Source organism: Erinaceus europaeus, chromosome 9, assembly GCF_950295315.1.
Source record: "Erinaceus europaeus chromosome 9, mEriEur2.1, whole genome shotgun sequence".
Classification (NCBI taxonomy): domain Eukaryota; kingdom Metazoa; phylum Chordata; class Mammalia; order Eulipotyphla; family Erinaceidae; genus Erinaceus; species Erinaceus europaeus.
Window position 1 is genome coordinate 79,898,453 of NC_080170.1, and position 16,772 is coordinate 79,915,224.

The following is a 16,772-nucleotide window of genomic DNA, read 5'->3' on the forward strand; positions in this document are numbered from 1 at the left end:
GCACTTTTTTTCCATACCTGCCAAGATTTGCTATCCAGTACGTACCTAATATATCTCATCTTTGTTGTATCTAGCTGCATTTCGAAAGCTACATGTGGCTAATGGTCCACAATGAGGAATGCAAACTAGGTGACAAGAAGTCGTGAAGATCAGTGGGGAGAAATGGGGGTTGTAAACAGGGGCAGCAGGAGAGTCCAATATGTTCTTCAGCAAGCTGGTATAGATGTGTAAAACTCATTTTTGTCAGGGATGAATAGAGGTAGAAAGACCACAGAAGGCTTTTGTACCTGGCCAGTAAAAATAGAAATGACTCAGACCTTCTAGAGAGCAATTTGACAGTATTCTTAGAACTATAACTGCAAATACTTTGTGAACTGGCAGTTCTACTTCTGAAACTATCTCATTGACTGGCATATATGTGACCAGTGTATAAATTTGTTCTTTATGGAATACTTTTATAATAGCAAAAGGGTGAAAATTCCTTAAATGTCCATAAGTAGGGTGACTGACAAGTAATAATTAGTGTAAATAAAGAATAAGATAATTTTTAGTGAATGCAACAAGCACTAAAAAGAATAAAGAGACTGTGCGCTGATATACAAAAGCAGCTATAATATGTAAAATGGAAAAGACAAGATGCCAGTACACATATAATGCTACATTTTACTTATTTATTTAAGAGCACAATTCACTATTATGGGTTATGATTACATTTTATATAAAAATACCTTTGGGGGCAAGGGAGATAGCATAATAGTTATGCAAAGAGAGTATCATACCTGAGGGTCTGAAGTCCTAGGTTTAGTCCCCTGCACCACCATAAGCCAAAGCTGAGCAGCGCTCTGGTAAAAGGAAAGTAATAAATAAACTCTGTTGAACTAGGAATACCAAAGGAGATCATTTGGGACTGCAACAAGACAGGACTAGAACGACTTCAGGAGCCCACCAAGTCACCAGTGAGTGCAAATACGTGTGGCTTGTGGACAGGGAGGAGCCTAGGGAGAGATAAGTGGCTGGTAACAGTCCAGCAGTTTACCAGTTGAGGCACCACATCCAGTCTGTTTCACCAACAAAAAGACTGATGAAAGGAGGAGAGGACTTCCCTAAGACTCACCAAATGCAACTGTGAGTCTCCATTGCTACTGCCCTCAGAGGCTGGAGCACCAGGGGGGAGGCCCTGTGCTGACACCAGGGGGCAGAGAAATGACCAGGAAACTCAGGAGAAGAGCTACACCTTGGTGGCATAGCAGTGGGGCTGTGTGGTGGGAGCCTTTCCATGTTGTTCTCCTGATGAGAACATGGTGAATAATTGCCTCAGAACCTACAGACTATAAACAGGACTTGTTTAGAAACTCACAGGGCCCAGCAGTGCTTCTGGCTTGGCAGCGAAGCTGAATTGAGCTTGCAGCTTTGGATCCTTGGGGTGTGAGATTCTCTTTGCATAGCCACTGCATTGTGTCTCCCCCAATCTGCTTTATCTCTTGGTGAGGAGTGGGGGATTAAGCCAAAAAGCCTACTTATAGCTGCAAAGCCCTGAGGCTCCTATAGCCTACAGGGAAGAAAAAGAAGAACAGAGGCTTTAACAGCCACTGTGCTCCAACTAAGGGATTAAAATAATATTGAAACAACTGCTAATTTCCACAACTGTGAACCCTTTAATTACTTTACTTAGACACAAATCAATCCAGGCAAGATTGATCAGTAATTTGAAATGTACTGAGAGAGGGACCTCATAACATACTTTATAGAATGGTTAAACCAACAAGAAGAAATACTGGAGAAATGAACCAGGACAAGAGTCCAGCTAAAAGCCCCCCAAAAGTTGGACCACAAAATAATGAGGTCAACATCCGAACACTAGTTAAGGAAATAATCACAGGAGTGAGTAAAGAGTTTGAAAGAATTGTCATCAGAAATGCAGAAACAACAAATGAGACTCTAGAAGGAAACACTAATTATCTCAAGGTTATTAGAGAGCTGAAAGCCGAAATAGCTGAGCTAAGAACACAACTAAGTGAACAAACTAAAACAATATCAGAACAGGGTAACAAAATAGATGAACTCCAGAAAACAGTAGAGGGGAGAGAGAATAGAATTAATGAGGCTGAAGACAGAATTAGCAAGACTGAGGATGAATTAGAGACAACTAAAAAAGAAGTAAGAGATCTCAAAAAGAGATTAAGAGATACTGAAAACAACAACAGAGACCTATGGGATGACTTCAAAAGAAATAAGATACCTATTATTGGCTTACCAGAGGAAGAAAGAGAGGGAGAGGAAGAAAGCACTCTTCAGGTCTTAATAGTGAAAACTTCTCTAGTCTAGACAACATCAAAGACATAAAGATTCAAGAAGCCCAGAAGGTCCCAAATAAAATTAACCCAGACTTAAAGACACCAAGACACAACATACTTAGAATGGAAAGAAATAAGGATAAAGAAAGGATCCTGAAGGCTGCAAGTGAAAAACAAAAGAGTCACCTACACAGGAAGACCCATAGATTAGCAGCAGATTTCTCCAGACAAACACTACAGGCCAGAAGAGAATGGCAAGATATCTATCGAGTGCTCAATGAGAAAGGCTTTCAACCAAGACTGATGCATCCTGCTAGAATGTCATTCAGACTAGAGGGAGGCATAAAAACCTTAGACAGAAGTCGGGCGGTAATGTGGCACAAAGCACAAGGACCAGCATAAGGATCCTGGTTCGAGCACCCGGCTCTCCAACTGCAGTAGAGTCACTTCACAGGTGGTGAAGCAGGTCTGCAGGTGTCTATCTTTCTCTTCCCCTCCTCTCCATTTCTCTTTCCTATAAACAGTCAGACCACCATAAATAGGCCATATATCAGAACACTCTAAAAATATACAAGAATGGTGTTAAAATATCTTCAGTCTTTGATATCAATAAATTTCAATGGCCTTAATTCACCTATTAAGGCACAGAGTAGGAAGATGGATCAGAAGACATCACCCAACAATATGCTGTCTATAGGAGATCCACCTAACTCAACAAGACAAACACAGACTCAAAGTGAAAGGATGGAAAACTATCACACAAGCCAATGGCCCACAAAGAAAGTCAGGAATTGCTATTCTCATGTCTGACACAATAGACTTTAAAATAATAAAATTTAAAAAGATAGGGATGGACATTACTTAATGCTCAGAGGATCAGTCAATCAAGAAGACTTAACAATTTTTAACATCTATGCACCCAATGAGAAGCCATCTAAATACATCAAACATCTACTGAAAGAGCTACAGCAATATATTAACAGCAACACAGTCATAGTAGGGGATTTCATCACCTCACTCTTTCAACTTGGCAGATCATCCAGGCAGAAGCTACATTAGGGGACTATGGAAATCTCAGTGTAGTTGAAAAGTAAGACTTAAGAAGGTTATTTGGAGTCAAGGGAGTCGATGAGATGAGTAGTATTGAAGGTAGAATGAGGCTGAGAACTGCCTCTCAGACATTGGTGAATGACTACTAAGTGTCAAGAAATTCAGGGAGTCGGGCTGTAGCGCAGCGGGTTTAGCGCAGGTGGCGCAAAGCACAAGGACCGGCATAAGGATCCCGGTTCGAACCCCGGCTCCCCACCTGCAGGGGAGTCGCTTCACAGGCGGTGAAGCAGGTCTGCAGGTGTCTATCTTTCTCTCCTCCTCTCTGTCTTCCCCTCCTCTCTCCATTTCTCTCTGTCCTATCCAACAACGACAACAACAATAATAACTACAACAATAAAACAACAAGGGCAACAAAAGGGAATAAATAAATAAAATAAATATTAAAAAAAAAAAGAAATTCAGCAAACCATTACAATCCTATAATGCAAAAACTTGCATATATATACTTGCCTCCAAAGGCACAAAAGAAAGTAGATTCTAGAGTCTGGCCATGGGCTTTTACTTTAAATGTAAATAAATGTGGGGGTGATGGTTAGGGTGGTTGGGGAGGCCTATAAAGTCAACATAAGTAACAAGAATCAGAGGATAGATAGCATAGGAAAAACTGAGAAAGAGTTGCAGGAGTCATAAAATGAAGTACTATAGAAAAGAGTTGAGTGAAAATTACTGAAAAAGCTCATTGGGGTTAACCACATGGAGGGGTATTGGGGTGAAGTGAGGAATTAGACTAAGTGGCAGATAGCTCAAGGAGAGTCAACCCTATGCTCCCCAAGGATAAAAAGAAACAACAGAAGGAAGACTTTTGTTGTAGTATATGTTTAATTTTTTTAATGGAAGAGATTGGGTAAATCAATTGATTTTTCTTTGGGGTTGAATGAAACAACTATCAACTCTAAGTTTTTAAAGCCTAGTCTGAATTAAAAGGGGGTGGGGCTGGGTGGTGGTGCATCTGGCTGAGTGTGCATATTACCATTTGCAATGACCCAGGTTCAAGTTAAGCTTCACAAATGGTGAAGCAGTGCTAGCAGCAAGTGTGTCTCTTCCCATCTCAATTTCTCTCAGTCCTATAAAAAAATAAATATTTTAAAAATATTTAAAATAAAGTGCGGGAGTCGGGCAGTAGCACAGCAGGTTAAGGGCAGGTGGTGCAAAGCTTGAGTAAGGACCCAGTGTAAGGTTTCTGGTTCCAGCCCCCAGCTCCCCACCTGCAGGGGAGTCGCTTCACAGGTTGTGAAGCAGGTCTGCAGGTATCTATCTTTCTCTCACCCTCTTTATCTTCCCCTCCTCTCTCCATTTCTATAAATGTTCTATAAAACAACGACTGTTCTATAAAACAACGACGACATCAATAACAACAACAATAATAACTACAACAATAAAAGTGCAACTCTATCTAAAGTGAAAACCCATGGAATACCCAGGGTCAAGACTGATGCCAGTCTTTCTTCTTTTGTTGAGCAATGGTGCCCTCTGCAGGCAAAAAAAAAATGTGTCTCGTCATTTGATTTTTAGGATTGTTCTGGCCTTTCTGGTTTTCCTGACACTGGCAATAATAATGCTCTGATGCTGTAGATAAATTATACAAACTTTTCCTGTTGAAAAAGCTTTAGAAATAATTTCTGAGGCTTAAAGGAAACTCGGTGGAAATTAAGTATAGGCAAATGTCTTTAAGCATTGTCATTATCATGCTCTTAAAACTTCAGTCTTTTTGTTTTTTGTTTTACAATTCAATATTCTAAGTCTTACCTATTAGAAAATCTCTAAGTTATATTTTCCCATAATTTCTAGTGTTTGTTCAGATATTCCTCTTCCTAATTAAATCAAGGACATTTATCAGAAATTCAGAAACATCCCTTCACTGGCACAATTTCCTTCTGCAAACACTCTCTAGGAGTTCCCTCCTTCATTCTGAAGGCTTTTTTCTCACTGTTGTTTGGCTGCTGTGCTTAGTCTAACCACCTGTACTCTTCTTTTTTCTTTCTTCCTTTCTTTTTTTTTTTAATTGGGCAATTAATGGTTTACAGTCGACAGTAAAATACATTTTTTAATACCTGTGTAACATTTCTCAGTTTTCCACATAACAACTAACATGCTCCCCAAGATCTTCCTCTGCCATAATGTTTCAGGACCTGAACACTCCCACCCACCCTAGAGTATTTTATTTTGGTGCAATACTCCACCTTTTTTTCCCCCCTCTAGGGTTATCACTGGGGCTCAATCCCAGTACTATGAATACATTGCTCCTGGTGGCCTTTTTATTTTCAACTTTATTGGATACAACAGAGAGAAATTGGGGGTGCTATTGAGAAATATAGACATCTGCAGACCTACTTTGCTGCTTGTGAAATGTCCCACCTGCAGGTGGGGAGCTGGGATTTGAACCTAGATCCTTGCATTGGTTCTTGTGCTTTGTACTGTGTGCGCTTAACCTGGTGTGTCATTTCCTGCCCCACCTACTTGTCCTTTTCTAGAAGCCCTATTTCTTCCTCCCTCCCTCTTTCTTCTTTCCTTTTTCTCCTTCCTTTCTATCTTTTGTTCTTTCTCTCTCTCTTTCTTTCTTTTCCCTAGAAGCTCAGCCTTTCTAAAAAGATAAGAACCAGGTTAGGGAGATTGAATGATAGTTATGCAAAAGACTTTCATGCATAATCTGATCCCAGATTCAATCCCAACTGCCACCTTAACCCAGAGCTGAGCAGCGTTCTGGTCTTTATCTTTCTGTATCGCTCATTAAAAATAGGTAAATAAGGACCAACAACAGTAGAGAATGTTCCATCCTCCGAAGGGAGACTGGACAAGATACTCTATGTTACACCTGAGGAAGATGGGCTCTGAAATTGGGGCAGCTTGGAACGTTCCTACTCATGACCATAGAATGTGACCTCAGATCTACAGGGATGCAGAGATCACATAGGCCTCCTAAGCTGAATATGGGCCCCAGATCACATCAAATTGATGGGGTTTACAGTCAACAATATTTATACACCTTTCCCATATTAGGGAGCTACTCTCTTCCCTGATCCAGCTTTCTGGTCCTTTTTCCAGCCATGACATCATCTCCCCAGACAATAACTTGGATCCACCTGCATATCAGATTTCAGGCTAAGGGAAAAAGAAAAAAGAAAAAACTAGTATAGCCACAGGCCCTTTGGAATATAACTAAAATATGCCTACTAGCTATCTACAAAACAGAGAACCACCCCCCACCAACTCTTCATCTTCACTATTCCAGCCTTTAGGTTCATGATTAGTCAACAATTTGTTTGGCTTTATATGTTAACTCTCTTTTCAGCCACCAGGTTCCAGATGCTAACATGATGCCAGCCAGACTTCCCTGGATAGACAACCCCACCAATGTGTCCTGGAGCTCCGCTTCCCCAGAGCCCCTCCCCACTATGGAAAGAGAGAGGCAGGCTGGGAGTATGGATGGACCTATAAATGCCCATGTTCAGGGAGGAAGCAATTACAGAAGCCAGACCTTCCACCTTCTGTACCCCATAATGACTCTGTGTCCATGCTCCCAGAGGGTTAAAAAATAGGAAAGCAATCAGGGGATGGGATGGGATTCGGAGTTCTGGTGGTGGTAATTGTGTGTAGTTGTACCCCTCTTATCCTATGATTTTGTCAGTGTTTCCTTTTTATAAATGAAATTTAAAAAATAAGATAAAAAGCCTCTTTCAACCTTCAATGCTTGGTTCTAGCCTCTTTTCTACATAAAGCTTTGTCTGCTATAAACCTTATTAACTCTTGCACATCTCTGAATTGTCAACATGATTTCAGTTGGAAACTATCTGTAAAGGATAGAAGTAAACGCCAGCTATGAGTCAACCTGTCAATGCCCATGTCCAGTGGAGAAGCAATTACAGAAGCCAGACCCCACACACCTTCTGCACCCCATAAAGATCTTTGGTCCATACTCCCAGAGAGATAAGAATAGGGAAGCTTCCAATGGAGGAGATGAGATACAGAACTCTGATGGTGGGAATTGTATAGAGTTGTACCTCTCTTTTTTAAATTTTTATTTATAAAATGGAAATATTGGCAAGACTATATGATGAGAGGAGTACATTTCCACACAACGCCCACCCACAGAGCTCCATATCTAATCCCCTCCCTTGATAGCTTCCCTATTGTTTATCCCTCTGGGAGTATGGATCCAGGATTATTGTGGGTTGCAGAAAGTGGAAGGTCTGGCTTCTGTAATTGCTTCTCCACTGAACATGGGCATTGACACGTTGATCCATACTCCTAGCCTGTCTCTCTCTTCCCCTAGTGGGGCAGGGCTCTGGGGAGGCAGGGCTCCAGGACACATGGTGGGGTCGTCTGCCCAGGGAAGTCAGGTTTGCAATTATGCTAGCATCTAGAACCTGGTGGCTGAAAAAGAGTTAAGATATAAAGCAGAACAAATTATTGATTAATCATGAACCTAAAGGCAAGAGTACTACAGATGAAAATTTGGGGTCTCCATTTTGGAAAAAGCTAGTAGGTCTATTTTAGGTATATTCCAAAGGTTCCTTGACTTTACTAGTTTTTACCTGAGCCTGACATCTAATATGCAGATGGACCCAGGTTCTTATTGACAATCTTGTTGATCATTATTAAATCACTAGAAAAAAAGGGGAAGGAGGAGAAGTAAACACCAGCAACAAACCAAGGTGTACATCTTCACTAATGAAATTTAAAAAAAAAAAAAAAAAAAAAACTCCGAGCCAGTCGATGGAGTCAACAAGATGGAACTTTATTAATGCTAGTAGACTAGGGTGGAATCCCTCAGAAGCACCCTTCCCCTAGCTTCAGTTCTCTTTACCTTAAGTAAGGGTTGGGCATGGGGGTTAGACTAAGAAGCTGTTGCAAGCAAGCAAAACAGAAAAGAAATACAAAAGCAACTTATACCAGTTAGCGTTAGCCACTACAGATACAGTTAGGCACCTTCTATGTTCCATATTAGGCATTTCACTTTACTGACCTTGTGCTCTACTTATCTACAGCCTACTCAGTGAAGTTTAGTCTGACCTTCCTCATCTCAGTTCTTTGTTTTACTTACCTTCTGCAGAACCACCTGCACAGTCTCAAACTCCTACACATACTCAGTCCCTTTGCACATTCTCAGTCCTTCTATATATCCTTACTCTTTCTATACATTCTCAGGTTTTCTATTCTGTGTCATCACCCCTGATGGTGTGATGAAGTAGTTCTTTCTATCCAGGGTTCACAACAAAAACCCAGAATCCCAGCAAGTCTTTTGAAAACTCTGTTCAATACTTATTGCATCCTTGCTATTCACGTCTAGAAGCGGCCTATGAGATTTGGAAACTATGTTTGCAAATGGAAAAGAGCATAAATACCCCAACAACCCAGGGACCAGGAAGAGGATAGACTCTGCCAAGGTAAAAAGCAAAAATGTGTGCAAATCCATGGTCCCTCACTAGCCTATGAATAAATTCTATCTGTAATCAAGAGATATCGGGGGTTTTCAGTTATACCTGTCTTTCTCCTTGGACATTGTGAGAAATAGTGAATTAAGAATATGCTAATCTAATTAAGTGTTAGAGTCAACAGGATGGATTTTTTTGTTACTTTTTTTTCATATTTTTTTTATTTAAGAAAGGAGACATTAACAAAACCATAAAATAAGAGGGGTATAATATCATTTTAATTCTGTTTGCTCACTGAGCAATTCTTTGAAAGGTGAGAGAAAGATGATGAATAAAGAACAAGGGACTGAAGAATGAGGACCTCATTTGCATAACCATTGAGTCATGATATAAGGAAAATCCAGTTCTTACCAATAGAGGGGAGGTAACGCTTCCTTGCTCTATTGATGGAGACCACCTTCAAAATAAGTTCATGCCCCCAGGTTTTTTGTTCTGTCTCAAAAACTCCACATATAGATTAAAGACTTCCCTTAGAGTTTTAGGTTACTTTATTCTTGACCTTTTCAATGACTAATCTTTAAATGTCCATTTTACTCTAAATTAAGAGTGAATTGGAACTTGGGAGACAACATAATGGTTGGGCAAAAGGCTCTCATATGTGAAGCTCTGGGGTCCCTGGTTTAATCCCCAGCACCACCATAAGCCAGCAGTGCTAATTCTCACAACATCCAAGGAGAAAGCCATAAGCTAAGCAGTGCTCTGGTTTCTCTCTGTATCTCTCTCATTATAATAAAACAAATAAATAAATATTAAAAAGAGAGAGAGTGAACTGACTTCAGGACCAGGCAGTGGAACACCCAGTTAAGCACACACATTACAAAGCAGAAGAACCCAGGTTCAAGCGTCTGGTCCCCACCTGCAAGAGAGAAGCTTCACGAGTGGTGAAGTAGGGCTGCAGGTGTCTCTCTGTCTCTTTCCCTCTATCTTCCCTTCCCTTCTCAATTTCTCACTTTCTCTATCCAATAACAAGTAAATTTAAAAAATTTAAAATGCAAAAAAAGAATTCTTTTTTAAAAGGAGTAAACTAACTTCTAGGAAACTGGCAAGCTTAATATTTGCTATAACATTTAATGTTTGAGGCACACAGACCAAAGAAACAAATGCTCATTTTGTTTCTACCGCAAATCCAGCACTCTTAGCAGGGCTTCTGTTTCTTGGTATTTTCTAAGTTGTATGTATTACTGGCAATATGTAATCATTCATTTTCTTTTTTTTTTTTAATTCTCATTTTTCACAGGGTGCTGGAGAAGTGGCATACAATGAAAAATCAGGTAGGATCACTTTATCCTCACTCTTGTTTACTCTTGTTTCAGCAAATCTTTGTTCATTTCTTTCTTCAGTGGAGGCAGGGAAGTAAAAGAAAAGAATGTCTTGTCCCCAAATGCTCACGTGTGTATTTGCAGGAATTTTCAACCAAAGTTTAGACCAATCCCATCTGACTACTCATAGCTACTGCTTTTTTTTTTTTTTTTTACTTTTTTTCTTTCTTCCTTCAATTGCACTCACCTCACCCAGCCCCTGTACTTTGTTTTTTGTTGTTTATTTTTATTGATGGAGTTAATGGCTTGTGATACAGTCATTGACACAAGGGCACCATTTCTTTATGCACCTCACTTATAAGTAAGACTTAAATAAGGACAGAGAGGGAGAACGGAGATCTGTTGGTGGGAATTGTGTATAGTTGTACCCCTCTTATCCTATGGCATTAGCCTCCTTTTTATTTATTTATTTATTTATTCCCTTTTGTTGCCCTTGTTTTATTGTTGTAGTTATTGTTGTTATTGATGTCATCGTTGTTGGATTGGACAGAAAGAAATGAAGAGAGGAGGGGAAGACAGAAAAGGGGAGAAAAAGATAGACACCTGCAGACCTGTTTCACCACTTGTGAAGCAACTCCCCTGCAGGTGGGGAGCCAGGGGCTCGAACTGGGATCCTTACACTGGTCTTTGTGCTTTGTGCCATGTGCGCTTAACCCGCTGCACTACTGCTCAATTCCCTAATGTCTCCTTTTTTAAATAAATAAATAAATGAAATGAAATGAAATAGGAGCTAAAATGAATGTAATTTCCATTATTATCTATTTTAAGGTATGTACTGTCTTTGTTTTTATATATCTGAACTAAAGTTACTGTCAGTCACTAGCATGCCATTGCTTTATGGGCATCTTCTTCCCTTTCTCAGCCAAAGACTACGTGAATACAGTGCCACAGGTTGGGTTTTTCGAGTATCAGTAGTCAAGATAGAGTTAGGAGTGCAAGAGATTTGTTGTGAAAGGAAAAGAGACCAGAGTGGGCAGATAGAGCCATCAGAGGGTAAAGAAAACCTGGCAAAGCTTTACCAACTTGAGATTTCCCAATAAGGAAGTCCTATGTTGATCATAAATGGCATTGCTTAGTCATTGATGGAAGCCAGCTTCAGAATAGCATACTGGTAGGGGTGACAAGTTAATAGTTATGTAAACAGATTCTCATCCCTGAGGATCTAAGGTCCCAGGTTCAATCCCCCATACCACCATAAGCCAGAGCTGAGTAGTACTCTGAAAAAAAAAAAAAGCCAGAATAGTGTGCTGTTCCCTAAAGCTGGAGGCTGTCAGCTAACCATAGCTCCTCCTTTAGGACCTCACTGTAGGGGTCTCAGAACAGTACAGCATTTTATCAGACACATAGGGTAAATAATAATTTTCATACCACAAAATGTCAAGAATAAAGAAGAATTATTTATTGCAGCATCCTTATCTAATGTGCCTGGTGTTTTTCTCAACTGTATACTCAAAATCATTGTCTTCTAAGACAGCCCAAACTAAGACCTTGACAAAAGTAAATAGGGAGTACCACCTATTGAACAGTGTCTAAATATTTTGACTCACAATTAAGTTCATTTTATTATTTGTGCCTTAATCCTGAGTCTTCCCAACCTCAGCTTTTTTACTTAGGTATAAAAGTTCAGGAGCCCACATATGAAGAGATGCTCAACTGGTAAAACACTGGACTTTTTGCCCCCGTTTTCTGGTTCAGTCCCTAGCACCACATCTTCCAGATTGGTGCTGTGGCTCATCTCTATACTTTGCCTCATATAAAACTCACTACCTCTCATACACAACAAATCTTTAAAATATATATATGAGCCCCCATATACATAGTTTTCTCACTACCATCATTATATCATAATAGCTATAGCCTACTAAATACTTGCTATATGCCAAACATAAAGCTAATCACTTCATAGAAAAAGCTTAGATATCCTTAGTTCAATTACACATTTAGAAATGAGAGGGAGAATTGATTGGGGAGGGGGGAGGTTAGATGGAGTTTTTTTTTTTCTCTTTTGCACATAAGACAGTCTGTCCTGTTGTGAAATGGAATTACATTATTTTCCAAGAAGCCTGTGCACTTTCCTTTACTTTTTATTTTCTCTTTTTTCTCTCCAGATACTCATACTCCTAAAGACAACTTTAACTGGAAAATTCGCATTGACTACAGTGACTTGAAGATTTTTAAAAATAATGAAAGTTTGCTGTGTGAAGTCCTCCAGAATAAATTTAACTGTCTCTCTACCCTGGTCTCCCCAGTGCAGGAAGGGAGTAGCAAGTCTCAGCAAGTGTTCAGAAAAATGCTGACTCCTAAGCTACAGTTAACTGTCTGGAAGGATGACCTTACCAGACATGCTGTTGATGTAGTAGTGAATGCAGCCAATGAAGACCTTGAGCATGCAGGAGGCCTGGCTCTGGCCCTGGTGAAAGCTGGTGGCATTGAAATCCAAGAGGAAAGCCGAAGATTTATTTCCCAAAATGGAAGAGTAATAGCTGGTAACATAGCTCTCACAAAAGCAGGGAAACTTCCCTGCAAAAGCATTATCCATGCTGTTGGACCTTGTTGGACAGAAAGTGATAGACAGACATGCATAAATTTATTGTACACAGTCACTAAAAATATTTTGCTTTATGCCACTAACTCCCACATTGAGTCAATAGCAATTCCAGCTGTGAGTTCTGGAGTTTTCCGTTTCCCTCTTAATTTGTGTACAGATATTATCGTGGGTACTATCCGTACGCATTTCCAACAGTATTCACAGACTAGTAATTTGAAAGAAATTCACCTGGTTAGCAACGAGGACCCTACCGTCAATGCCTTTAAAACTTCTTCAGAAGCCATCCTAGGGAAGAATGAGCTAGAGCCCTGCGTGAGACAAGAAGAAATGATTGTGGGAGGTCTAACTCTTCAGATTGTCCAGGGCTGCATTGAAATGCAGCAGGTGAGTCTTTTCCCTCTTTCCTGCACTGCTAAAGAGGGTCTCTGAACTAAATTACTACAGTTGTGTTTTAGAACATACTGTTTCAAGATTTGCTTAGAAAACATCTTACTAAGGTTAAAACTATAGACTTAAGAGATAGAACATTAGAATTAGAATACTAGCTTTACCATTAACTAGGTAGGTCACCTTAGTTGAAAGATCTTTTGATCTTTTATTTAATATCTATAAATTGAGAACAATCATAGCATATACATATATACACACATATACATATGTGCATGCACACACATATATTTCCTTTTAAAATAAGATTTTATTTATTTATTCATGAGAAAAATAGGAGAGAACAAGAAAGAACCTGACATCACTCTGGTACACATGCTGCCAGGGACTGAACTTGGGACCTCATGCTTGAAAGTCCACTGCTTTTCTTTTTTTAAAAAAATATTTTTTTAATTTATGATCAGATAGAGACAGACAGAAATTGAGGGGGGAGGAGAGATAGAAAGGGAGAGAGACAGGGAGTTGGGCTGTAGCGCAGCAGGTTAAGCACAGGTGGCGCAAAGCACAAAGACCGGCATAAGGATCCCGGTTCAAACCCCGGCTCCCCACCTGCAGGGGAGTCGCTTCACAGGCGGTGAAGCAGGTCTGCAGGTGTCCATCTTTCTCTCCTCCTCTCTGTCTTCCCCTCCCTCTCTCCATTTCTCTCTGTCCTATCCAACAATGACAACAACAGTAATAACTACAACAATAAAACAACAAGGGCAACAAAAGGGAATAAATAAATAAAATAAATATTTTTAAAAATTAAAAAAAAAAAAGTTTAAAAAAAAAAGAAATGGAGAGAGACAGAGAGACACCAGCAGCCCAGCTTCACCACTGGCAAAGCTTTCCCCCTGCAGGTGGGGAACAGGGGCTTGAACCTGGGTCCTTGTGCATTGTAACATTCACTCAACCAGGTGTCCCAGCACCTGGCCCCACAAATACTTCTTTTACCAAGCACTGCTCAGCTCTGGCTTATGCTGGTGTCAGTTATTAGGAACTGAATTTGTAACTTTTGAACCTCAGGCATGAAAGTATTTTGCATGAACACTGAATAATATTGTGTGGGGTGGGGAGAAATGGGGGATTTAAAAATTAACTTTATTTAATTATTGGATAAAGACAGCCAAAAATTGAGAGGAAGGGGGATGGAGCAAGGGAAAGAAACAGGGAGACACCTGCAACACTGCTTCGCTTCACCACTCACAAAGCTTTGCCCCTGAAGGTGGGGACCAGGGTCTTGAACCTGAGTCCTTGTGCTTTGTACCATATGCGCTCAACCGAATGTGGCACCATCTGGCCCCTAAACTGGGAAAAATTTTTATTATTATTTTTCCACCAGAGTTATCACTATGGTTTTGCACCTGCACAATGACTCCACTGTTCCTACTAGTCTTTCTTTTTTTTCTTTCTTTTCTGATAGAGACAGAGAAGTAGAGGGGGGAGAAGAGAAAAGGTGAGAGAAAGAGAGAAATCTGCAGCATTACTCCACCACTTGTGAAGCTTCTTACCTACAGGTAGATACTGGGGGGCTTCAGCCTGGGTCCTTGTGGGTGGTAAGATATGCTCTACCAGGTATGCCACCACCCAGCCCCATAGCATTTATATCTTAGAGTTGGAATCAATATACATAAAATGCATAGAAATCTACTATAATCATTACTACATTATTGTATGCTCTCCCTCTGCCAAGAAAATTGGTTCAGTCCTGCTAGTTTCCCGGGCCCGCTTGTCCCCACCCCAAGGAACCCCGAGAGAGTTCCAGAGTTCCAGAGTTGGAGAGTTCGAGAGTGCTTGGCGCTGCTGCAGGAGAAGGAGGCAGCTGAGTTCTGTTTGGTGATTAGTTTGGGTTAGTTTATAAATCGTTGTTTCCTGAATAAAGAAATACAGCTTCCCTGCCCAGCCGTGTGTCCTCCAGTCTCTGTTACCCACCCGTGAAGCTAGCCCGGCCAGCTGGAGCCCCTGAATTTTAACAACAAATGGCGCCCGACTTTTCTTACGCCAGGCCCGGTAGGCTAGGGAAACTTGACATTGTCTTGGGCGCAGTGCGTGTGGCGACAGATCAAAGGCAAAGAGGCCGAAACGCGCTCCTCGCCGCCCGGGGACCTGCCCGGCTAGCTCAGTCAGTAGAGCATGAGACTCTTAATCTCAGGGTCGTGGGTTCATGCCCCACGTTGGGCGCCATTTGTTGTTAAAATTCAGGGGCTCCAGCTGGCCGGGCTAGCTTCACGGGTGGGTAACAGAGACTGGAGGACACACGGCTGGGCAGGGAAGCTGTATTTCTTTATTCAGGAAACAACGATTTATAAACTAACCCAAACTAATCACCAAACAGAACTCAGCTGCCTCCTTCCCCCGCAGCGGCGCCAAGCACTCTCGAACTCTCCAACTCTGGAACTCTGGAACTCTCTCGGGGTTCCTTGGGGCGGGGACAAGTGGGCCCGTGAAACTAGCAGGACTGAACCAGTTTTCTTGGCAGGGGAGAGTATACAACACTACTGTCCTTATGTACTAGAAAGAACTAGAACAAATTTTGGTTCCAGGGAACTTAAAATCTACTACATTATTTTTTTGATATTTATTTACTTATTTATTGGATAGGGATGAAAGGAATCAAAAGGGAAGGGGGAGATAATGAGGAAGAGAGGGCTGCAGCACTGTTCCACTGCTCATGAATCTCTCCCCCCTGCAGGTGGGGGTTTGACCTTGAACCTGACTACTTCAGCATTATAAGAAAATTCTTTATTTGAGGAGTCGGACGGTAGTGCAGCAGGTTAAGCGCACATGGCGCAAAGCACAGGAGCTGCATAAGAATCCCGGTTTGGCCCCTGGCTCCCCACCTGCAGGGGCGTTGCTTCATAATCGGTGAAGCAGGTCTGCAGGTGTCTCTCTTTCTCTCCCCCTCTCTGTCTTCCCCTCCTCTCCGCATTTCTCTCTGTCTTATCCAACAACAATAATAACTACAACAAAACAAGGACAACAAAAGGGAATAAATAAATAAATATATTTTTTAAGTTTTTAAAAATTCTCTATTTGAAAAATATCATTGAGGAGACAATCTGAACACTGTGATACTACCTGTCAATAATAATGAAGTCTTTATACAGAGTGCCTTAGAACAGAGGTCCAAGTGGTTAAAATTACTTAACCAGAGAGACAGAAATTGAATGATAGACCGAAGATGATGGGCTGGACCAGTAGTAAGGAGACTGAGGTTGAACTGTAAGTGTCTCTGTGCCAGGGTCAGCAGAAAATACAGACCCCACCTGCAGAGGAAAAGCTTTGTGAGTGGTGAAGCATGTTGCAGGTGTCTTTCTGTCTCTCCCTCTCTTCCCCCTACCCTCTCAATTTCTGGCTGTCTCTATCCAATAAATAAAGATAATTAAAAAAAAGAAAGAAAGAAAATAACTTAGCATTTAGCCAGGGCTTATGGAGCACAAAGGTAATGGCACTGTTGGGGGGGGGGGGTCAGGGTAAGTTAGATATTTCTGAGTTAGTTCAATTCCCCTGCTTGACAGGGTGCAATGAGGGTGGGGATTATAAGTTGTTTATCTCTGTGACCCCAGTGCCTGGCCTGGGCATTTATCGCAAATTACTGACAAATAAGTAAAAGGACAACAGAAAGCAAGTACATGATGGTGGA

The 16,772-nt window shown here is 41.0% G+C and overlaps 1 protein-coding gene across 3 annotated transcripts in view; it reads left to right on the forward strand.

Moving 5' to 3' along the window:
* The window catches only part of PARP9 (poly(ADP-ribose) polymerase family member 9), a 68,392-nt gene that overhangs the window by 1,756 nt on the left and 49,864 nt on the right, over window positions 1-16,772 (forward strand). For 2 of the 3 annotated variants that reach the window (XM_016192578.2, XM_060198268.1), the window contains exons 2-4: window positions 8,692-8,788; window positions 10,074-10,107; window positions 12,264-13,087. In XM_016192578.2, coding sequence (XP_016048064.2) covers window positions 8,717-8,788; window positions 10,074-10,107; window positions 12,264-13,087 — 930 coding nt within the window. In that variant the 5' untranslated portion in view covers window positions 8,692-8,716. Of the gene's footprint in view, window positions 1-882; window positions 957-8,691; window positions 8,789-10,073; window positions 10,108-12,263; window positions 13,088-16,772 lie in introns of all 3 variants that reach the window. The other variant, XM_060198267.1, reaches the window with a different exon arrangement.